Consider the following 26,185-nt stretch of genomic DNA (forward strand, 5'->3'; position numbering starts at 1 on the left):
AAAGTTATGAGAAATATGAGAAAAAAGCAGAATAAATATAATGTAAGGTGAGCAGCCCTTGCAACATAGCAATTCTTAGATTTACGTCCTTCATGTGATTTACTCATACCTCGGGCATACTAATTATTATTTACATACTTTAATTTTACATAAATACTTCATTCTCAAATCACAACTTCGTCGAAATCCGATATGCTATTTTCATTAATCTATAATGATTCATAGATTAAAGCTTCGGTCAAAATCGCGTCAAGTCGATTTCAAGTGTTGTTTGACCTCCTCTTGTGATGGGATAAGCTCTACATTATAAATTTATTTAAATAGATTAAGGACAAAATGTAAGATTATTCTATAGCATCCCGCGTCAGTTAAATTCTCAATACAAATAAAATACTATGTTTTAACACCTTACACACTTTATTATTTTCGTTATGTTCTGGGATTTAAAATAAAAGAATCATTATTTTTATTAAATTTAATTTAACATAAATACATCCAGCTCCATTCTGCATTTTCTTACATCGTTTTTGATACATTTTCAAACCACTACTTACTGTGAACTCCTGGTTTTATTAGTTTCAATCTATCCATTTTACTCTTAAATATGAATAGATTGTAATAAATTGTTATAACTTAAATTTCGTAATATCAATAAATATTTTTTTTGTGGTTCAAAAATATCTGATCCAATACACAGCACAGTCAATCACGCATTGAGATTTTTTTTTATTCTACATCTATCGTAAATCTATCTATGACTAAAATCGGCAGTGGCAGTTTCAAATCAGCCTCACTTAAATTATTTCGATCTTAGATCTACTGTTTCGAAGCCGGAGTCTGATATAATTTTTGGTGCGGATATTTCTGGGGGAGTTTCTCTGGAGAGAGACGCTCTTTTGTGTCTTGGAGGAGGAACTGGAGCAGGCTTGGGCACTTTGGATTTCAAGAGGTTCTTTATATTTATACCACCTCTGTAGTAGTACAGGTATATGCCTGCCATCGCGGCAATGGCGACGCACAGAGTGAGCAGGGCAATGAGGATGCCGTACCATGCACTTCCGGTAGATTCTTCTGGAATTGGCACTGGAGGCCTCTTGCTGGTTGGAACGTATGTTGGTCTTGGTCTTCTCGTCGTAGTTGTGAAGCGGTCTCCTATAGCTATGTCCGCACAAGCCCTAAATTCCTCTTGAGGCCCGCAACCAACCGCACCCGTCCCATTGTCGCACGTTCCCCAATTGTTACCAGCGATGTATCTCCATTGCATGACACAATGAGTGCATTCCAAGTTATCAGGCAGTTGATATTTCATCTCGTAAATTCTGTTACCCTCGCGAGGATAGTATTTTGTTTCAGTCCTTCCTTCCAAATGAAGAATTGATTTATCCATGCAATCCTGATCTGTAGCTTTCGGATCATCACACACTCTAAATTCAAAGAATCCATTGTGATTGGCCGTTAATTCTACTTTTATAACTATCGTGTCTTTTGGAGCATAACGTCGGACGATAACACCCTTTCCAAATCTGCCTCCTAGCTCGTGGGGGCGAGGCTTAGGCGCGTCCCAGGCGTCCCCGCAGACACCACATTTGCCTCCATTTTTATTCCACTGTCTGGTAAATCCTCCACAATACAACTCGTGGTCATTATAGTTGTGTGGTGTGTCGAATCCATAACGCCAGGCCGATGCCCGCGACGGAGGTTCAATTAGCCTTCCATGTCCATTTACGCCTTTTTCCAGTAAAACCAGGATCGCTACGCCGTACCATATTATCTGAAAGAAGGGAAAAATTCTCTATTAGTATAAATTTAAAAGTTATTTATTAACGAGAACCGCAGTTTGCTAAATAAGATTTTTTACTTAGAACATTCACAGCGAGAGACTTTCGTAAGCGTAAATATTTACGAGCGAATTCAGTTAACCTTGGCAACGTGTAACATTTTCTGATTTGTTAGCGCTTAGCGTATTATTTAGGTAATAATATATTTTTTCAAGAATTACCAGCAGTAAAGATTTATTTTGCAATACCTTTAGCATCCTAATAGATAAAGAAAAAAAAATCTTTCGTATCTTAATCTGATATTATCTGTGAAATATTAAATGACAAAAGTAGAACAAGTCATCTAGTTCGTTCCACTTCATAAACTTAAAGCATAATAATATTACGGTATTTATTTATTACGCAAAATTACGCCACAGATCTTAATTTAAAAGTAAACACTTTCACCGTCTTTTATACTGGTGTTATATCAAAGACTTATTTCAAGCAATCACGTTCTGAATGTACATTCAAAAGTTTAAAAAAACAATCAAGAAAACTTTAATAGTTTACGCTGTAAATTATACCTGACAATTTATTACAATTTTTTTTAAGTAATAATAGTGAAATTAACTTTCATTAAAAAATATCTTTATGTTATTGATTGTTAATATTATGTAGGCATATAGATTAGGTAAATTTAATTTTATAATATCTAATATTACTGAAGACTTTTTTATTTCAAAAGAAACGTCAGACTTAGGATAAAGTTGCAATAAAAGTAGACAATAAATGTATATGCAAAATATAACAGACTGATCTGTTTTATAAGAAACTAACACGTGTTATTCATAATAAATAAAACATAATATGTACACGCGACCTACAGTAACTTCCTTTTCTCAAGCGGCGCTAGCGGGTCATTAGTTCGTTTTCTATTTTCAAATGCCTTACATACGTCAAGCAGGATTTTAGCGCGTATTATCTTTCAAATTTCGAAGCTTTCGTTTGAAATGTTTGTGCAATTATGATGTTAATAAGACATTGACACGTGTGAAGTCGTGGAATAGTTAATATGCGTGTGTTAGTTCAATGACACTTTTCCGTGTTCTCGTTGGCGGTTAACGTTTATGGACAAGCACGTTTTTCTTGTTACTATTATAGAAGATTTTTCTAATATATTTTATATTCGTAATCGACGTTTTGAATTTTTCGTTTTTTTTTTCCATAAAAATCTCTTTAGATTAGCTTAATGTAATTATATATTTTATTTGGTCTCTTGTTTTTATTTTAGGCCAGTATGCGGATGTTAGTATAAAATGTAGTTCACTGTTCATAGAAAGTAGAGTGTGGCTATGGTTTTTTTATTTTTATCTCATATTTAAGCGTTTTCGTGGACGCTTGATTGAATGTAACTAAAAAAATGAAAGATCGTCCGTCTGAGATCCTCGTCCTTTACCTGCAAAGATATCTTAGGTAGATATATGTCTGTAGGCAGTACATATTGACCTTTAACGAAAAGAGGGTCAGATTCCAGTACGAACAGATGAGTTTTTATGTGCTTTGTTTGTTTTTTATTGTCTTTCATAAGCATCGTCATAACTTGCAACTGCAAATATTAGATGAAATCCTATTACATTTATATTTACCATCACTCATTTGAGCAGTGTGGTGGAATGAGCACAATTTTTTTATATCACATTAATATAAAGCTGAGTAACAAACTTCTTTCCAATAATCTCTTTCGCTTTGAGAATGTCCCAAAGCGCCCAGCTTTGGCACATTTTCCAAAGCTGGGCAGATCATTGGATCCTTTAGATGGAATCAAGTAATGTGATTTATTTCATTATATTAGTACAGTGATAAAAAAACAGCTCATACTTGCGGACTTCCAGGATTATATACATATGTAATTAACTAACATAACTTGTGGAAGACGATATGGCTGGAAATAATGTTAATTGTGAGATAACGTCAGACAAGAAGTATGGAAGAAGACACGCTGCGACGACCCCAAGTGAAATTGGGATAAGGGCAGGAGGATGATAATGATTTAAAGCAAATGAAACTGTTTGTGATTTGTAATACAATTGGATTAGAGTTAGAGAATAGAGAACACTTACAACAACAACAACAGCCTGTAAATTCCCACTGCTGGGATAAAGACCTCCTCTTCCTTTGAGGAGAAGGTTTGGAACATATTCCACCACGCTGTTCCAATGCGGGTTGGTGGAATACACATGTGGCAGAACTTCTATGAAATTTGTCACATGCAGGTTTCCTCACGATGTTTTCCTTCACCGTCGACCACGAGATGAATTATAAAGACAAATTAAGCACATGAATCAGCGGTGCTTGCCTGGGTTTGAACCCGCAATCATCGGTTAAGATGCACGCGTTCTAACCACTGGGCCATCTCGACACAAAGAACACTTATGTTTGCACATATTTGTGCACTATATGTGCTGCGTGGTCTAGTCTACCTTTAGATTGGCCGTCAAGGTCCCAATCGCGCAGATCATCATCACAATTACCTTAGACTCATTCAGCAAAAAATATATTATACTTATATCTATATCGTTACATTGTAAATATTTGGGTCAGTCAAATTCAAGTGTTTTTTTAAACACAACAGGATACTATTATTGAAACATTGAATATTAAATGTTTGTTTATTATTTAGTAAATTTTATTTCTCAGTGACCCAGTGTAGTTACTTTATATACTTCACATTACGATTTGATAGAGCTATTTGAATATAGAACACTTAAATTTAACTAATTGTCGAATTGAATGTTACTATTATTTATTGTCTGTGATAATTAGCCTATTTATATTCAGTACGGCTCCACCAAACCTTGGTTAGGATTTGCAAAAGCCCGCTGAGTACGTACCCAGTCATCATCTACTGTCATATGTGCCAAAAATTAAATACTGATTTTTTTATGGTATAGGTTGGCATATGGGCCACCTGACTGTAAGTGGTCACCATCACCCATAGACAAGGGAGCTGTAAGAAATATTAACTATTCCTTACATCGTCAATGTGCCACCAATCTTGGAAACCAAGATGTTACGTCCCTTGTGCCTGTAGTAACACTGGCTCACTCACCCTTCAAACCAGAATACAACAATATTGAGTACTGTTATTTGGCGGCAGAATAACTGGTGAGTGGGTGGTACCTACCCAGACGGGCTTGCACAAAGCCCTGCCACAAAGTATTGTTGTATTCCAATGTACAGACACAATCTTAGTTCCCAGCATCGGCAAAACATTGTTGATTTGATTAATGATTAATGTTTCCAACTTAATGTCTATGACCGATGAACTTACCAACGGTGATCCATTTGCGTATCACAGGGAATTTTCAAATATTCATAAAGTTACTTTTTGAGTGTTTTATGCACAATTTATTGACCTATTGGAAAAACGCCTGGAGTGTTTCCCTTAAATGAATAATGTGTCTAGTGAGCCCTACTTACATCGGAATGTCCGCTGAAAAATTAGCAGTATCCTCTCTGTCTTTTCGGGATCACGGGATCGCATTCTCAAGCTATCGTGAATTCCAACCCAACCAGTAAATATAAGAACCGAAGAACATTGGTTTTATGGGTAGTTTTATTATTGTCTCTCCTCAACAACAACAACAAGGAAAGGGTTTTGGAACATATTCCACTACGCTGTTCCAATGCGAGCTGATGGATTCACATATGGTACAATTTAACACATGCACAAGGTTTCCTGACGATTTATTCCTTCACCGCCTATCTCGAGATGAATTCCAACCCAGATTACGCACAAGAATATTCAGAAGTGCTTGCCTGGGTTTCAATCCGCAGTCATCAATCAATCACTGGGCCATCTCAGCTCCTCATCATCGTGTGATCATCATCTCATCATCATCTAAATTTATACAGTACAGTAATGGACAGTTATAAGCGATCGAAGAAAAAAACGTAATCGATTGTCGGAATAGTCAAACTTCATAATCACCGCTTTATACCAATTCTTATTTAAAATGAAAGAAACATTAATTGAGCAATTAAATTACTTAAAAAATATTGACTAAATATAATATTCAAGCTGTATAATTAAAAACAGGATAGAAATCTAATGTTTTTTTTTTTAAATAAACTTTGCAGATTGCATAAGTTAAGTTCGATGGATTGCACGTGAATAGATTTGCATATTTTAAATTTAGCACAGATAACTAAGTTTAATCTCAGCGTGAGAATTTATACGATCAGACAATATTGTATGGCGTATGGCGTACTTTTTAGGCCACAATCATTTCTGAATTTAATAACGTGTAATGATAATTTTCTTATCACATTGTTCCGTTGGTAAGGAGTAGTAATTTTGATTTGATGAAGACTCTATCGTTGCATTTTAGTCTGTGCTTTTGTAAACATAATTGTTTTTGAAAAATTCATTTTTTAAATTTCGAATTCTCACTGATTTGATAATCTGCTCAACCACGCTACTATAATGTTTGTGTTCAAATGCTGCTGGATACAAATGTGGCAGATTTTCAGCAAGAGATGAATATATCTCAATGGTGCTTTCATGGATTAGAACGCGAACTCTTTGGTTAAGATTTACAAAAAAAAAAAACAAAAAAAAAAACAATTGAGCATCGTCGAGTACATAATTTAAGAAAAAAAAAATTTATTTTAATTGTCAAATTCATTCTGACAATACAGATGCGCATTATGCTGTATTTCGCTACGTAGAATACAAAGGTTAAAAATGTTTGATATAAAGTTTGTACTTAAGTCATTTGCAAATTGCAATATTTTTTTCACAGCAGAATATAAAATTTCTGTAATCAATACAAGGGAAGTAGGAAATCTCTGTTCAAGGTGCGTCGGAACCGCACGCTCTACATATTAAATAGTGAAGTGTTACGTCGAATCGGTTTCAATACACATAAATACTAACCTTAGTTTTATAACAGAATTACACTATTTAAATTTACTGGTCAGCATTATTATCTGCCCATAGACAAAGGCGTTGTAATAAACAATTCCTGTCACACAGAAATATACATTTATTTAGTCATAGACCAGTAGTGCGTTTATGTAACAACCAGTGCCCCGGCGTCGCACGGTTGTATTACTGATACTAAAACTAAATATACTAAATATACTACTAAATTTGTTTATTTAAGACATCACATTAGAAACTTCTAAAATTGACAGCGTTTCTTTACTATATTCTATAGTCCAAGTATTATACAAAAACCTTCCTCTCGAATCACTCTATCTATTAAAAAATTAAAAATTTTAAAGATCTAAGCGTACATAGAGACAGACAGCAGTAAGCGACTTTGTTATAATATGTAAAGATACACCTTGTATCGTATCGTTTTGGTATTGGTTTTTAAAATCCATGTAGCGCCGGAGTTAGTAATGCGTCCGGGTCTGGAGTCTTACAGCCTTCTGCCTTGCATACTGTAAATACCCTACACATATCGTTAGGAAGCCCTCGATCATACTGCACTTACGTTCTCAACTTATAAATAAAAGATCATCCATCTAGGTGACATTTTACCTTTCTACTGACCATGCTCGAATATAAGGGCATCGAACGCATATCCAGCCTGTGACACATAGATTTACAAGGCCGTTCCAGAATCTGTGATTATTATTTTAAGACGCAAATATATGTCGCAACAGATTGACACACAGGTAAATAGTCACTTCACTATCACTACATTGTATAAAACAAAGTCGCTTTCTCTGTCCCTTTACCCCTTTGTATGCTTAAATCTTTAAAACTACACAACGGATTTTGATGCAGATTTTTTAATAGATAGAGTGATTCGAGAGGAACGTTTTTCTATACATGGACAATATAGTAAAGAAACACTGATAATTTTGGAGTTTCTAATGTGATGTCGTATATAAATAAATTCTGAAGTACATTTAGTAATCAGCATGCCTCATCAGCCGGTGAGGGTTGCTAGTTGAAAATAAAGAGAGAATATAACCTAATGTTGTCTTAAATTTTCGCGATGATTACACATTTAAATAAAACTATTTATAACGGATGAATCGCGTATATTAATTATTTTTAAACATCCCGACGTTTCGAGCACTTTGCAGTGTTCGTGGTCACGGGCAGACGTGACCACGAACACTGCAAAGTGCTCGAAACGTCGGGATGTTTAAAAATAATTAATATACGCGATTCATCCGTTATAAATAGTTTTATTTAAAGAATATAACCTCTTTTTATCTTTACACATAGTATTTGTGAGTTAGTTGAAAGTAGTCGTAATTTCGTTTTCAGTTACCACGATGTTGCTACACTTTGGAACAATTGCTAGTTGTGCAACTGAGGGTCAGTGTAATACGTGTGAAGCTTGTTTATGACTTGATATTGGAGAAAAAATATTTGGCAATACTTTCAGGGTGATCTGTTTACAAATAGTTATTAAAATGCTTGCGTTACACGTGTATAATGTAGCAGAATAAAAATATATTCTTTAATTTTTATTGACAGTTAAAAAAAATGTTTGTAACCGTACTATGACGAAGGTATAAAACTATAATGGCAAAAAAAAATATTTTAATGAGCACATAACAATGATTAATTATACTTTAATTATGAAATCGTTGAATCACAACGTACTTATGAAGTCAATTATATGTGACATACTAGCAATTGAATAAAAAATAATTAATTTATCTGGTAATTAGTTGGTAACATTAATTCGTTATCTGCTATTAAAACCTTTTTAGCGTTTACTATGTAAAATTAAAAAGGAAAAAGTTACTTTATTTTATATCTATGACGAACAAATCGTCGGTTTGTAACAATTAGTATGCGCGTGTTAAGGTACCGCTTCGTGGTGGGAATCATAAAGAAAGTGAAACTTCACCTCAGACAATTTACTTACGATACTGTCAGTTATATCGTCTACTATTCGTTTTATTGATTACGTATATATTCTTGTAAGCTAAAATAATTTTGTTATAATTGTAGGATCACTCTCGATAGTCATTAATAACGTTCTTCTTTATTAAAGTTAAGCAATGGATATAGAAAATGAAAAAGTAATGAAGATGAAAGTCATAACAATATTCCCGGTTCCAGCGTATAACCCAAGAGAGTTCAATTTCCCGCCAATGTTTTCTTTTTTAATAATGTTGCCCACTTCAAAAACAGTAACTACAACATTCTTTACTAAGAATATTTTTAAATACATACAATACAAGGTTGAATGTTTAATACGTCAAGATTTTCTCAATAATTTAATCTGTTTAATAAAAGTTTAACAGTTGATTGAACGATACAATTTTAACGAAATGAGTACACATAATACGTGCACATAATTGAGTCTAATTCTTGACACAAATCTTTCGAACTGCAATGTATAATTAACGTCAAAAAATTGACTAACTAATCTGTAATGAGGTTATGAAAACGAGTTTGACTTGAGCCATATGTTTGTACGAGTAAAATCAAAGTTTTTTTTTTTTTCGGAACCTAAGGGAAAGAAATTTTATAATTCTATACGCTACTTAGTACTTACTGTAAAATTATATTAAACACCAAAGTCATTCTTATAAGCAACTCTAAGTCAGTGGTTCTCAATCCGCGTCAAAGTATCCTTTCTAATTATTGTACTTTAATTAGCTAGTATCTGCTTCACAAGGGTGGTTGGAGGCTACATCTATCAACATATATAAATACAAATGTTTGTGTACGATGCAAACCAACGTTGCCTATCTGTTCTATAAAGAAAATGTTTGCTATAAGAAATTTACTCAAATTACTAATCTTTGAGTTAGAATATAGTATATATTATTTTATACAACTTTAAAACTAAAACTAAACTTTAGATTGAAGAACATAAGGTTTTTTTTGTTATAAAGTTGAAATTCTCGGCATTTCTTTTCTATAATATGCATGTAACCTTCCTAAATCACTCTGTTTATTGATGAAAACCGAATTAAAACTCGTTGGATAGTTTGAGAATATCAAAGTGTAGGTATGTACAGACGCCAAAATAACGTTGTTCTATACTATGGTAAGGATTTCAAACGATACAAACAAAATATTAAGTAGGTAATTTTTATGGTCACCGAAATATAAAACAGCTTTTATAAGACTAACTATATATTCTACGTTAGACTTATTATGCGCACAATATGGGTAGTTTTTATAATCTTGGCTGATAAATTGATAGCCAAGCTAAGCTAGTTACGACTATATATAGCCTGTTCCAATAGCATGTAGAATAAATAGAAAAATATATTGTATTTACATATTCCATGAAATTTGTTTATAGCGCAGCTATATTGTGCACTTCTAATCATTTTTGATTAATGTATCTTTATTTATAATACAACACTTTATACACACTTAAATTTTTCTTCTAAAGTCCCGATAACTTTATCAAAATTCAAAACGCCATTTTTACGTAATCATAATAAATATCATAGAATATTTAAGCTCTTCTGTAATAAATAAAAAAACGTATCATTCCGACATCAATATACCGATATGATTTTTGACAACAATTATTGTTGTTATGTGGCTTTTGTATTTGAAAACTACAATATGTATTATAGGAAAAAGTCACATTTACATGGGTAAGTGTTGCAACTTTTTCCGTTCAAATGAATAAAAAATGAATATTGCCAGACTAGGATTATACTAATAATATATACTATTATCACAACATCATAAATGTAAGAGAACGCTCCGTCGCATCTCCTACTTATGTCAATTGAGTGATTCCCGAGGAATGACTTTGATCAACAATAACATTAAACAGTCGTTGTTTAACAAAGAGAAACGTGGTTGAAACGTCTTGGAAATTAAAAGATTCCTGGCTTTTTCTTTAGATATTGAATATGTGTCAACATCATCAACAGCCTGTAAATTCCCACTGCTGGGCTTAAGGCCTCCTCTCCCTTTGAGAAGAAGGTTTGGAACATATTCCACCACGCTGTTCCAATGCGGGTTGGTGGAATACACATGTGGCAGAATTTCTATGAAATTTGACACATGCAGGTTTCTTCACGATGTTTTCCTTCACCGCTGAGAACGAGATGAATTAAAAAGACAAATTAAGCACATGAATCAGCGGTGCTTGCCTGGGTTTGAACCCGCAATCATCGGTTAAGATGCACGCGTTCTAACCACTGGGCGGCCATCTCGGCTCTCTCTCATTGAATATGCGTAAATAGTGAAAATGACAAAACTCTTTGAGCTTCTCTCACCAATTTCTCAGCTATTTTCTTTTCCACATCGGCGGGAGAGTTTAATTTGATAATCAATAAGTAAGGATAATGTTTCTATATTGAATAAATTTCATTCGTAAAATATATTATTTTTTTTGTAATTGGTTAAAATTTGAAGATGATATTCAAGATATCGATAAAAAAATATTCCTTCTAGGAAGAGTTTTACTGGCGTACGTCTCGTAAACCGCGTAAGTTAATATGTTTTTTTTTTTATAGAATAGGTTGGCGGACGAGCATATGGGCCACCTGATGGTAAGTAGTCACCATGACCCATCGACAATGACGCTGTAAGAAATATTAACTATTCCTTTCATCGTTAATGTGCCACCAACCTTGGGAACTAAGATGTTATGTTCCTTGTGCCTGTAGTTACTCTGGTTCACTCACCCTTCAAACCGGAACACAACAATACTGAGTACTGTTGTTTGACGGTAGAATAACTGATGCGTGGGTGGTACCTACCCAGACGGGCTTGCACAAGGCCCTGCCACCAACCCGTGTTAATCTGGGACGGGTAGTAGGTAATTATGTGAATAATAATATTAATTAAAAACATTTGGGCTCGAGCTTCTATAAAAGTCTCGAACGCCTACAAAGTTTTTATATGAGCATAATATAATTATACAAAACGCAAATACTACTGATTCTGGAATTTTGCATGTCATTAACATTTGGAACATGTTAATTGGAACATCATAACTGGTTGGGTTGGTAAGTTAATGAATTACTTTATTTGTCCGAATATTAAACGTAACATTTAGATGAATCAATACTGGCTGAACAGGATGTTGACGTCTTCGATCTATATTTCGTTTTAACATTTAAAAAAAATAATACGGAATTGATATTTAAAAATAAGAATGTTACACATAAAGATGTATTTATATATTAGTAGAATAATAGGTAATAATATACGGTTTTACACATTAGTCTGATATTTGTTTGATGTTATGAGTTCCTGGTAGGTTCAGCGCTGAATTTACACTAGAGGGGGTAAATTTAGGGGGGTTTATTTAGGGCTAGTGTCAAGGGAGGAAAAAAATAGTTACAGTTATCTTATTTAGTTATAAAAATTATAATATTGTTTATAAAAACTTTATAAAAATATTCGATACAGGGTCGGCATTTTCTACAGTGTTCAGTGGCGGTGATAAGGTTCAATATGGCACAGCTACCAGATTGTTTATTAAACTTTACTAGACGTTATTTCCTATTAATAAATATTCATATTCTACAGATTTTCTCAAAACACGTAAAAAACGACCACATATTCGTAAAAAAAACATACATATACCTATATGATGATATCGTGATAAGTATGGAAATACGAATCGTAAGAAGTAGATGTGACGCTGTTGATAAATTAAAAAAAAAAGTGGAAAAGAAAGGAGTATTTACTAAAATCGCAATGGATCGTTTCTTAAGAATGTAATCTCTTGATGATACAAACAAAAAAAACAAACAGCTTTTGTTTGTTCGTTTGTTTAATCCTCTCGAGGTTAATCTGTATGACATAACAAATGAAGCGTTGAATGCATACCATTACATATGTTGCGTATCTATGCAAAATAGTGTTATCTCAAATTGTATTGTTATTCAAGTTACGAAACTGAAAACATTCAAATAAAACCCTGGTACCTTTCACTTAGTGTCCGCTGCCCAAATGCTGTTTGAATTTTGCAATATCGATAAAACTACTACAACAATTTCAAAGATTGCTTATTGTACACAAATGTGCCTTATAGTCGTGTCTTTGAAATTATTCAAAACCGTCTGAAACATGTACAAAATTTATTGTTATTAAGTTCATTTAGATCGATTGTTTATGAGTACCTTAATGATTTTCAATAATATAAAATCGTCAAAAATGGTATCCAAACTTTGGAAATTAAATTAGAGTCGATATAAGTGGTAAAGTGGAATGGTGTTGTATTATATATCAAGATATATTCATGAATAACGCAAAATATAGCTTAGTTATTAGCGAATTGCATACGTTAATCTAAAGTTTGGACTATACGTATATAATCCTATCGACATTTTTTGTTATTAATGTGAATAAAATTTATGTTACATTTCACAGATAACAGTAAAAAATATTTTTGTTACGAGACTGTCGTGATCGAATTTTTTTTAAACATCTAAACAAGTCTCGAAACGTGGAAAGTTTTGGGTGAAAGTGGTTAAACGGTTAATTGGTCAGATATCTAAGATTTCTACATTTTTATTATGTTTTGTTAAACATCATAAATAAGGTTTTGTAGAAAGTATCCGAACGAAATTAAAAAACAAAAAGTTAAATTAATGCAACTTGCGATTGGAACACAATCTTAAAAAAACATTAGGTAATTATACAAACGTTAATCATAAAATTCGACTTTTAAACAGATGAAAGATTTTTATAATGATTTCTATTTACCTCCTTGCGTTAAAAAAGTTATAATTAAAAAAAAAACAGAGACAACGAGGTATATAGAATTTCACCATGAGAATGATAGTCAAAGAACTGCGAATGGTGAAGGAATAATAGCAATTACAGAGAAAATCATTCGCCATTGAATGTAGATTTATGTTATTTATACACACTGTAAGTTTCACTTTAAACATTGGAATTAAATTATAAAGTATACTTGTTCAAGTGTTTCTAGTCGCGAAATTTTATCGACAGTGTTTTGTTTGGGGAAAAACTTTTCCGTTTTTACTGGCATGTCAATAAAAAAGCATTTTTTATTCTTAATATTCAACGGCGATTGTAAGTGACTTTAAATGTCATTTGTTTGAACTGTCACTTAGATTTAGTTGCATTTGTTTATTTTTTATTTACAAATGTTGCAAAGGTTAAATTAATTCTTAATAATTAGCTCTGCATAAATGGAAAACTAACTAGCTATTTTATTAAACATAATAAGTTAAATAACAACATTATAATAATTAAAGTAAAGATGATCATTGAATAAACAAAAAATACTAGTTATATAAAATAGTTAGAGAATCTAACGTAATTTTAGAATTTAAAAGATTAGGCTAATTTTTTTAAATTAAATATAGGTTAAGGTTAAACAAATCTGCGTCGGAAATTTGACTGTTCTACTTGCGAAAACAACCGTGTAATAAAATTATTCGCACCAAATTCGGTCGAAAACAATAGTTGTAGCTCTCTCTCTCTCAATAATTATGAATATTGTGATTTTTATTTGCCACGTATAAATATTTATTAATATTGCAATTTATAAAGCACTTAAATTTATAAATATTTTATAACGAAGTGAAACCGGTATCATCGTAACGGTTAAACAACGTAGCATCTGAGTGCGACGTTGCTGAAATTAAAAAAAAAAAACGTTTTGGCCAAAAGTGTGATTAGGTTGTATAACAGCGATCACTTAATGTGCCCAATATATTATTTTTATATATGTAATGTAAGATTTATATTTTGTTTTAAAGTAAAATGTTAATTATAAAAAACTAAAATTTCTAACAAATATCTTTATTTCATTTCTACTATTTTGCAATGCAATGTATATATTAAAGCTTAATTATTTAAATCTAAAACAAATTTCTTATTTTCCATAGCATACTGGTTCCTTTTTTTTTGAAAGCATATAGAGTGAAGAAGCATATAGATAAAAGCTGTTTTCTATCTGTCATTAGTAATATGACATTTAAAAGAAGAAGAAGATAGCATTATATAACTACAGAACCATTATATGTACATATGAACCAGTATATGTACATATGAACCAGTATATACATTATTTCAACACTGAAACTTTTTTCATTGTCTTTGGTAAATACTGACTTCGTAAGAAACATTACAAAACAATATTCTCTTAACCTTCTTTTCAATATAGCGTCAATATATAACATAAACAGCTCATAGGTACTTCAGCCATAATGGTAGGTAAATGACCACCAGTTGGGCAAAGACCTTCTATCTTTAAAATACGAGCTCATTCCATTAATATGGTAGGTACTTTTATTTTTGAAAGTTAAAGTAGTACTATGTAATAAGTTCTACTTCTATTTTTAAAATTATAATACCATTTTAAGTTTATTATTTTTAGAAAGCTAAAACAATTTTTTAATACTTAAAAGCGCGTGAGAAAGACGTCGCAAGTTCCGTTTTCATAGTAATCTAAAAATAATTGAGTTCATAACATCTCTTTTCCTGGGAACTTTGTTTATTTATGTAATCGGAATTTTCATTAATAATCGCTTGAGAACATTTTATATAACAACTACTTTAAATTAAAATGGTTAAGATTTAAATTAAAAAAAGGCCTTTAACTAAATTGATGTGCAGAGGTTCTTATTTAATTCTTAAATTAATAGGCACTTAGAATGGATTTTAGTTGATAAGGAAATAAGTTATTTAAATCTAAAAATATACTCTTTGTTGCAAGCCACAGTTGCATGATATTTTTATATTACTAGCGACCGGCGCCGGCTTCACACGGGTGCAATACTGGTACTAAATGAGAAAGAATTTGTTTATTTACGACATCACATTAGAAACTTCTAAAATTGTCAGTGTTTCTTTACTATACTGTCCATGTATTAATACACAAAAACTTTCCTCTCGAATCACTCATCTATTAAAATTATCGGCATCAAAATCCGTTGCGTAATTTTAAAGTTAGGGACAAACAGCGGTAAGAGACTTTGTTTTATACTCTGTAGTGACGTAGTTTAAATAAAAAAGTTACAGTAATTGCATCAATTGTCGTTTAAAGTCTCCTCTTTTTATTACCTAAGAAACGTTACGTCACAATGTAAACTTAATATTGAGGTAATATTTACTCCTAGAAACGAGTTAAAAAGTATTAATTGTCTATGGTATCGTTTAAACTTTGACAGATGTAATTTGACAGTATGACAGAAAGTCTAGATAAAGACCCTTTTGGGTCTTTACCGGATACGATTCTTAGTTAGTTAAGTCTTAGTTTTTCTGCATTTATATTGCGTCAAAGAGACTAGACTTACTGTGATAAGATTGTTTTAATTGGTAGGGCTTTGTGTATCTAGGTGGGTATTACCCAAACTTCACATACTCTACTGACCAACACCAATAGGTACTTAGTATTGTTGTATTTCGGGTTGAAGGGTTTATGATTCAGTGTGAGTTGTGACAATCATAGTTCCCAAGGTTTGCATTGCATTGGTAATACCAGGAATTGTATTAACCCTTCCCGCGTCACTATCTATGACCGGTGATGTCCACTTACCATCAGATAGCTAATCATAGACAATAATATTTTCACATAGACGATTATACAATCAGTAACCAATTTGACATATTTCAATTAATTACGTGACTCTTAAATTGTACAAGAAAATAAACGTCATTATATTGTCAAGCGCAACAATCTAATTCCAATAATGTTTACATCAACAAATAAATATACTTAGTTGAATCATTGCCATTGACACGCTCTTGACTTACTTGGCGAATTAAAAAAAAAAGAAAGATACCTACTGTAACGCGAAATGCATGGTCGAAAGAATAACCTAACTACTAACAAATTCGTACAGAGTATTATCGATCTTATATTCATAGCAATAAAGACTGAAGTGACAGCAAGCATTTGGAATGCAGTGTTGTTCATTTCCTGATATACTCTCACTTGTTATAACATTTGCGGTATTTGTAATTGATTTACTAATATGCACTCTATTGCTATTGATATAATAATAATTAATGCATATCAGACTAACAGGCTTTGGAAAGGCTTACGTTGTAACGTCGTATCTTTAGGTTGAGGTTTAATTTGTTGCGGTAATACTTATGTCGTGACAATGTGGTGTCCATTCTATTGTTATATAAAGTATTATAAGTTTAATAAGCCTTATAATTGAAACGCTTGCTCGTGAAATTATCAAAATAAAATGTGTTCAGTTGTTACAACAATAAAGGCCATAAATAATAATTGATAAGTACCTAAGCCTGGACTCCTAAAACTATAGCTACCCTTTTTTATCACACAGCGTTCCCGAGTGTTGAAACAAATTAAGCAGCCTCGTCTATTAATTGCTTAACTTGGAGAGTGATTAACTTTTATGTTTTAGTAAATTCTCCCCAGTAACTTGAAAGATAGTCAATATTTATGCTTAATGAATGTTTTGATTGTTCATTATTTCTGACAGCCATTTTCTTTAGATATTTTCGACTTTCTTCTACCATTCCTGTTAGTGTCACTTCCGTGTTCATATTTCAATATCACACCTGGTAACACTACATATTTTAAAAAAATATGGATATTTTCAATTCTGTCAAATTAGAAATTGTGTCTAGAATACGAATTGTTTGCTACACTTTATTGTAATACGTGCAAAATAACACACATCATTAATTATTGCTTATACGCTTCGACGGGAAATTAATTATTAAGTTTTTTACTCATGTTGTCTAAGATATCATAACAGTAACTGTTATTTGATGAAAATGCGGATTGATAGTTAACTTGTATTAATTGTTTTATATTTTGATTCAACATATTGACTGTAATATTTTATTCGCGTTGACGAGTTCATTAGCAAAAAAACTATAATATTATAATCGTATCCACCAATAACATCACTTTTTGAAGCTTCAATCACCAGTATAGATGACAGGAAACTAAGCCTAACGCTAAAATATACCAAAGGAAAAGTAAGTCATCTTTGTTTTGTTGGAGTGTTTTAAAACAAACTAAACTAAACGGTGCCGATTGTCGTTAATGGGATGAGACCGCGCAAATGATAATAACATATAATGAATTGTAAAATTGGAAGGACCTAATCCATATAACAGCTTCAGTACATAGAACCTTTGATTATTAATATGTCTAGATAGACTAACAGAATTGAAAATGAGTCGAAATAAAAAGTTGCTAACAATTGGCCACAAAGTACACTTACACAAACAAAGTAGTGTTATTATTGGCGACACACACACCAAGACAATACAGTTAGTTCATTTGTTTTAGTGATGAGCGATACCATATATATCATTAAATTAACAAGAGTACTTCAAGCTTTCATTCTCTCTCTCTATGAAATGTACAATTGGCCTTATAATCTATTAATTACTTATGTAAACATAATTTATTCATATCGATAAGGCCAGGTTAACCCACCTAAAAGGACTTTATACTAGGATTTGCCGTTCACCAAACGCCCTCACACAGATAATAAAACTGGATCTAGTAATGTCAAAACAGATACCGGTTTTAAAATATTTCTCTACTAACCATATTGAACGTTTTAAATATTCTCTTTTAATACGTGTTATTGTTTTTTATCAGTCATTCGCCAAGGTACTATTATAATTGTAAAACAACACCAATCAATCATAACGTTATTTTTAATCACTTATCTCGTAAATAAAATTCACATCACGAAATAATTTAAACGGAAATAACCTCACACTGCAAATGTCCCTCAACGTGATACAGGTGCTTAAATCCGGACGAATTAAATTCAATGATAGAAAATATTTAAGAATATGATTGCTGAAATTGTACACATGTATAATGATTTTGAAATATTATATAAAAATTACAGTAAATTAGTTAGTTATAGTTCGGGTCGATTATTTTACATATATTTATTTGAAAATTATCAATTATAACGAAATTAATTATTTTTATTGATGCTATTATAATGGTAGAATGCAAGCGTCTTTAGACACATTAAAATGTATTTACATAAAAATGTTTAACATTAAGTTCTTAAATATATACATATATGAATTAAAATTAGTTACTGTACAAATCTTGACCGCGTGGAATGGTGGCAAGAATGCTAGCAGCATTTCCCGTTGAATCGCATTTCCGATCCTCTGGGCAAAAAACGAACCAGCCCTCCTGTGGAGGAGGAGTGGAGGAGATAAGGCGATGTTATATTTTATTTATTTATTTATTAAGGACCATCAACAGTCACTACACTTACACGTGTTATACATAAAAACATATTAATATTAACTAATAAAGTGTGCGACTCTTTAAGACGGTCACAATATGCATTCTTAGGTACAATACTTAAGTATATTTTATTACTAAAATGAAATTTATAATATTAAAATAATAGAGATTAACTACATTTCATTTCAAATATAAAGTAATAATTATTATAATTACGAAGTATAGTAATATAATTCATCACGTTTATAACCCAAAACAAAATTAATTCAATAAAAAAGTGAAAATAATTAGTATATTGTATTAATTTATTAGTCATTAATATTTGGTATTCATTATTTGCGTTTATGTAGAGTGAAAATTATTATTATAAAATATTCTGAAAAAAATGATTTCACATTAATTTCATGATTTATTTTTTTAAATTGCTTACGTCACTCGGCAGTACCACTAACTATCATTGCCCGTGTGTTTATTGCGTTGTGAATAAAAAAAAACGAATCTGATATCACCTTCGTGAAAACAGTGGTATTCTCGGTAGGCATTCAATGCGTAATAATTAGTTAAACAAGACATGCAATGTTATGCCGATCAAGAATCAATGATCCTATAGTTTCATGCAGTTTCAAATGTAGTTCACAGTTTTTCATTATGAACATATGTAACAGGGAAATATGTTTGTAACATATTATTACGAACATTTTAAATAACTATAAAAATTTACTAAAATTATAATTACGAAGAATATATTTTCCTTTATGGTATTTCCGAATGCACTTGTGGGTCTCAATATTTTAATTGTCAATTTGACAAAATTACTTTTTTGTTTACGACGTAAATAAGCAACAGATTATAACGACTATTTATATGAACGTCTGAGAAACAGAAAAGTACAAAGGGTACCCAAACGCCCAGCAAGCCCGCACCTGGTATCTAATACAAATCTTTTTTTTTTAAACTCTTTAACTCGATATAATTTTGTAATTTTTAAATTTGGATAGAAGAGTTTATATCATACTAGTAGACGCCCGCGGCTTCGCTCGCCTCTTAGGGGATTTGGTTGTGATGTGTCAGGCAAATAGCTCAAGTTTCCTTCGTACTAAATTTCATTAAATTCGGTTCGGCGGTTTGGAAAGACTGATAAACAAACGAACAGACAAAATTACTTTCACATTTATAATATTAATATAGATTGGACTGTGCCAGAAGACTTCGTTAGGCTAGACCTAATGTAACAATGAAACTGGGGCCCAAGGGACACTATATGTAACAATGAAAGTGTAAATTATAACCTAATACTCGTTTAATATTTTCTTATTTATAAATTGGTACATGGGTATTATAATATATATATATTATAAATAAATAATAAAATATATATGAGACAAAATCACATACATTACTCTGATCCCAATGTTAGTAGCCAAAGCACTTGTGTTATGGGAAATCAGAAGTAACGACGGTACCACAAACACCCAGACCCAAGATAACATAGAAAATTAATGATAATCTACATCGACTCGGCCGGGAATCGAACCCGGGACCTCGGAGCGGGGTACCCATGAAAACCGGTATACACGCCACTCGACCACGGAGGTCGTCGAAATATTTTACTTGGTGGTAGGGATTTGTGCAAGCCTGTCTGGGTAGGTTATACCACCCACTCATCAGTTATTCTACCGCCAAATAACAGTACTCAGTATTGTTGTGTTCCGGTTTGAAGGGTGAGTGAGCCAGTGTAACTACAGGCACGAGGTATGTAACATCTTGGTTCCCAAGGTTGGTGGCACATTGACGATGTAAGGAATAGTTAATATTTCTTACAGCGTCATTGTCTATGGGTGATGGTGACCACTTACCAAAAAAAAGAGAATCACATACAGTGAAAGCGAAATACCCATGTCATGTGTGTCATAGATCATTGACATATTTTCAATTTCGTTTTATGATTCATATATAGAATTTGTAATGCACAACGCGTTATCGTAACCACGAATAAATATCAAGTTTTCGAACACAATGAATCGGCCATGACTTAAATATTATTTAAAACAGATATGGTTCTTTCGGTAGATAAAAATAAATAATTTAATATGACAATTAGAATATATGCAGAAATATTTTGATTTTAATTCATAAAAGGGCTCTATCTTTTATTAAATTAAAAGTTGTAATTTTTAGTCTGTCACTTCAATATCATCTGTCACTTTGATAAACAATTTTTCTGGAGTTTTAATGCTAGTATTAATACACTACAATAATAGTGATTGTAATTCATTATTTCCCAAAAAACAACAAGTATTTAGAGTTTTTAACGTTAAATGAGTGCCAGTCGTACATATGCTGTTGTTTTTATCAATATGACGTCATCAATGTGACTGACAGCGTTTTTGCGGGAATAAAAGGTTTAAAATTTAATTTAGTATTATAACAAGAATAGAGGTTAATATATTTTTCGTTGCTTTTGTTGAGAAAACAAGCATAGTAATACCCTATTTGGAAAAACGGAAATCGGGGTGGCGTTAAAATTGATTTATTTAATGGTTGTTATACGTTATCTGATTACAATGACAGTAAACATTATGTAACGTTAAAATTAAATACGCTTCGGTTCATTTATAATTCGCAAACTATTACGTAATCTGATTTAATGTTTACTTTTATTTCTTATACAATTAGCTAATTATCTTACTGGTAACATTGAATGAAAAATAAAATATAGTTCATGAAAAATTAATGTATTTGTGAATGTATGATTTTAAAACATTTTGAATATATACACTCAATCCGATTAGCTAAAGAATATGGTTATCATATAATGGAACATTGTCAACCCTAGCTTACTTGCTTACTTTAAAAACTCTTGCTTAACCGATTCATTGCCACCCCATAAAATATGGACGATATACCGTCATACATTTGTAATCGGCCGCCTATCGCAATGTCATCTACGATAATTCAAGACTTTTAAAATCAGTGATACCACCAATTATTAAAATTGAGGAATTTTGAATTGTGTCACAAAAATAACATAATAAATTAAACTTAATTAAAGTTTTTTTTCCTTTTTAATCTTAAAAATAATAAATTTATTAATTATATCTTAGGATTTTGGCTGCAATTGAAAGGCGATAGACCGAGAATTAAAAATTAGCTTTTGAGTGTAATCGGAAACAGCAAAGACAAACAAAATATAACCTACATTGATGGTACGTTGGAAAAATTGAAATCTCTATTTAACTTAATATTACAAGGCTTTAAATATTTAGAATTTTTGAATCAAAGTTCAACACACTCAACCATTCAACCAAGAAACTTGACTCAGTCTATGATTCATAAAATGATCTTGTGAGTTTATATTATGATCTAACCAACTAGTGCGTGCCTTTGACTGCTCCGGAACCAATAGTAAGTCCAGCACCGGAACTTCCTTATTGGAAAAAAATACGCACTATAAAGCATAACATTTTTTAAAGTAATAATATGTTGTATCGTACACATAATTTAACATATTAATTAATATAATTAAAAATATACAAACGTTAAAAATTAATAAAAGAGTTCATTTTTGACGAAAATTATTGTTGGCTGAAAAATTCTCACCACAAGCCATATACACAAATATTTTAAACTAAAACTTTAAAAAAAAATTGCTTTTTGTTGAATCTGCATAACTATTTTATTTTGTAAAGACTTTTCGAATATACGACAGTTAAAAATTACGAAATGTAAAATACGAACTCTCTTTAGTGAAAGGAAACAGGTTATTTAATTTGAAAGAAAAGGAAAGTTTAAATCAACGGCGACGGGTCAAATCTTGCATTGATAACGTTTAAATTAAATAATTACTCCTTTTAACGATCCTGCCGATTGTATGTAAATGTATGTGAATTTTCATCAACATAATACAAACAAGGTAGTATTAGAGTTGCTTCAATGAAAGGCTTAGATTCATTTTTGTTTTTAAAACATTTATGACTTCATCTCCACTGACTAATCTTTGTATTTTTTTTTAATGAGAATATTAAGTTAATGTCACTGATCTGTAGTTTAAAGGTTAGTTAAGTTTACTTAAAATAATTAATACCAAATATATGTTTATAGATAAACTGAAGGCGTTAAAATTGTTCTAAATATGAATTTATATGTTTTAATGATTTTGAAATAGTATTATAAAACTTTATTGAAATGCTCGTAGTTACGGGTATCACTGTTTTCGTAAACGAGCAAAAACTACCTTTTGTTAAGACAGTTCACACATTAAAGTTTAAGATTATAATCGTTCCGTAGTATTCATAACATTTTATACTCGCTTACAACATAAGGATATTGTTTTGTTTTAGTATAATATACTGAGAACCGTCATCTGTCAGTATATATTACAAAATTGAGATGTCGATCTTAATCGTGTCTTCCCCATAAATATTGAGCTGAATCGACACTAATAAATGAATATTTCACAACTTGTTCCTCAATAAAGAATAAAAAAAAAAATCTTGACAAGATCTTCCTCTTTAATTATTATTGTCAATAAATAAACTTTAATAAATCATGTTTTTATCAGTATCAATTTGACAGACTGCAGTATATATCAGTAAAATTTTTTGGTAGTAATATTGACTCAAAAAACGTAATGTTTGTCCATAGATCTATCTATTGACAAATTTTTTCCGAGATTTGATGAACATCGAATTTGGGCACTTCGTTATAATATACCTAACGGCAAACGTAAAACCCTCATAAAAACTTTATTATAAAAAAAAAATATATACAATTTAAAAAGTTAATAGGCAAAAGTCTTATATAAAAAGCTTGGTTATGATATTTACTTTTTCGATTATGTTTTCAGCCCCAAAAATATGTATTAATATACGTCAGTCTTAGCTTTTGTGTGAGAAATAATTGTCTAGAAGTTAATTGCCTTATTTTTAAGAATACGTAATAGATGAAAGGTAAAAACAAAACTGCGTTGAATTGAAATTATTATAGCCAGAAAATGATAATGATAGTGCTGTTCATATAGTTTAAGATGAATTAAAGGATCTTTACATAAATTGTATCAAAATCAATGAATCACATCAAAGTTTGATTAGTTCCTTTTAAACTTCCGTTAAGTGTAATTGGTATTATATATAATTTTAATGTTTAATTACATAATTAAACAACTTCTTTTACATAAAAATAGCTATTTCAGTGAATGATAAATCAATCATATCAATGTAATCATTTCCTCAAATTTAATTATTTTTACGTAAGATGGGCTGAACATTTTAATTATTGTTAATTTGTTATATCATGAACGTAAATAACATTTAATAATATTTAATAACACTTTTATTTTCCGCTAATGAATCTTTCAAATATTATTTTTGAATAAAATGCGTTATGGCAACACTGAGTAAGTTGTTTAGTTGAAAATTCTCATAAAAAAGATTACTCACGATTTCGTTTCTGTTGTATTTAAGTATGACTTTTAGCTCTGCATTGGATGAAATGTTAAATTCTTTGTTTAGTTTAACAATTAAGTTACTGTTGTAAAATTACTGCATTTCATTTGTCTTTGAAAAAAAAAATCAAATTTATGGTAAGTTTTTTTCTTATCGCTAATGCGGGTTAACGTTATACATAAGTAGGATTTTATGCGTATCACATCAAAAATAAATAATAAACAACACGTTAAATTGATTCGCTCTACCAGTGTTTGATTGCATGCCAATTTAAATTAAAAACAATTTTATAACCACGTAAGTACGTTTATTTTGAAAATTAATTTACACAATTGTCGAAAATATGAAGCATTAAATTTTCTTACCAGCACTTACAAGCTTTTATTTTTATAAGAGCAACGATACAAACCAAGTAAACTGTACAAGTAAAGTCAACTTTTTCTTTCAACTGTAAAGGACCCTGAAGTAAAATATTACACTAAATAATCAACTTACGTTCATATTTTGATGTCTGTATGGCGCTCGTTGATAGATAAACAATAAACGTCACAAATACACAAAGTTTCTCCTTAAGAATTTCGAACACAAATATAAAGCACGGAACCGGTTACTTATGATTTAGTACACGTTCTTTTGCCGCGGTGCCTAGCGGTCGACTAATGGATCGGTTAAAAAATGCAAACTTTCTCGTCAGCCTGCGGCCGCAATCAACACTTTGCGACAATAGGGCCTTTGCAAATTGTATCGGGGTAATGACTTCTGATAACATGGACGATACAATAATAATTGATTTTACAGGATGTATGAATTGTGAGTTTTAATACGTTTGTAAAATAATATGAACCAATTAGCCGCCGAAAATTAAATTCCTTAGATCGCCAATGCGCAACCAACCTTGGCAAAATATAATGCAAAATGTAATAAAATGCTGTCCCTTATGCCTGTACTCACTGAGCCTTCAAACCGGAACAAAACAATATCATATGAGCGGGTGTCTATCCAGACGGGCTTACACCGAGCTCTACAACAAAGTGATTATGCTTTGTTCTTACTTTATCTACGAATCAAAGACAAATTCAAAAATCTTTATTCGAAATAGATAAATAAGCTTAATGATATCGGAATTTAACATGAATGAATAATGTTATGTTGGTTTATGTATTAATCATTAAATTTAAAAAGCTCTATAAAAGTAAAGTGCAAATTTAATATTTCGGCTCGAAATTTTTGTTTTAGACTACGTACCAATCAAAAGAAAAATAAATCTATGAAATAGTAAAAAAACTATACTACACTTTTCAGCTTAAATTATGAATGAAGTTAGTTTTTTAATTTTAATAGAAAGTTACAAAAACAGTGTGGTAAGCACGTAGGCATAAGAAATATATATTTATTTGCTCTACTGACCATGTTGGTATTTACCAATGTATCCATGGTAACTGAACTCCAATACCTATCCATTGCTTATTTAATTAACGACCATTACGAATTGTAATGCAAGCGACATTAAGGATGCAACAAGGAAATATATTATGTCCTATTAGAGCTACGTAATCGACAATATTAGGTATTCATATTTGAATTTAAATATTACTATATAGCTGGAAACCGCAATTTTACCACCTTGGAATTATTAGTTCATTGACATAGCTTTTGAAAAGTTTTGGCTATTAGGTAACTTAGTATTATATTTTTTCATTTGTACAGTTTCAACTTTGAAAACGAAGAACTTGCACACAACTATTACTACGACAAAGAATTCCCAAATTAATTATCTAGAAGGGTTAGTTAAAGAAAGTCTGTCCTTCCCCAGGGTTGTGAA

At 31.3% G+C, this 26,185-nt stretch overlaps 1 protein-coding gene across 1 annotated transcript; it reads right to left on the reverse strand.

Annotated features, from left to right (window-relative positions):
• Positions 1-460: 460 nt before the first annotated feature.
• Positions 461-25,044, reverse strand: LOC124532700. The gene is made up of 2 exons (XM_047107726.1): positions 24,859-25,044; positions 461-1,771 (listed from the first exon to the last, which is right to left on the reverse strand). Exons 1-2 carry the CDS (start codon positions 24,862-24,864, stop codon positions 800-802), a joined length of 978 nt encoding a protein of 325 aa, XP_046963682.1. The 5' UTR covers positions 24,865-25,044; the 3' UTR covers positions 461-799.
• Positions 25,045-26,185: the final 1,141 nt, after the last annotated feature.

The sequence above is a fragment of the Vanessa cardui genome, chromosome 10 (genome assembly GCF_905220365.1).
Source record: "Vanessa cardui chromosome 10, ilVanCard2.1, whole genome shotgun sequence".
Classification (NCBI taxonomy): Eukaryota; Metazoa; Arthropoda; class Insecta; order Lepidoptera; family Nymphalidae; genus Vanessa; species Vanessa cardui.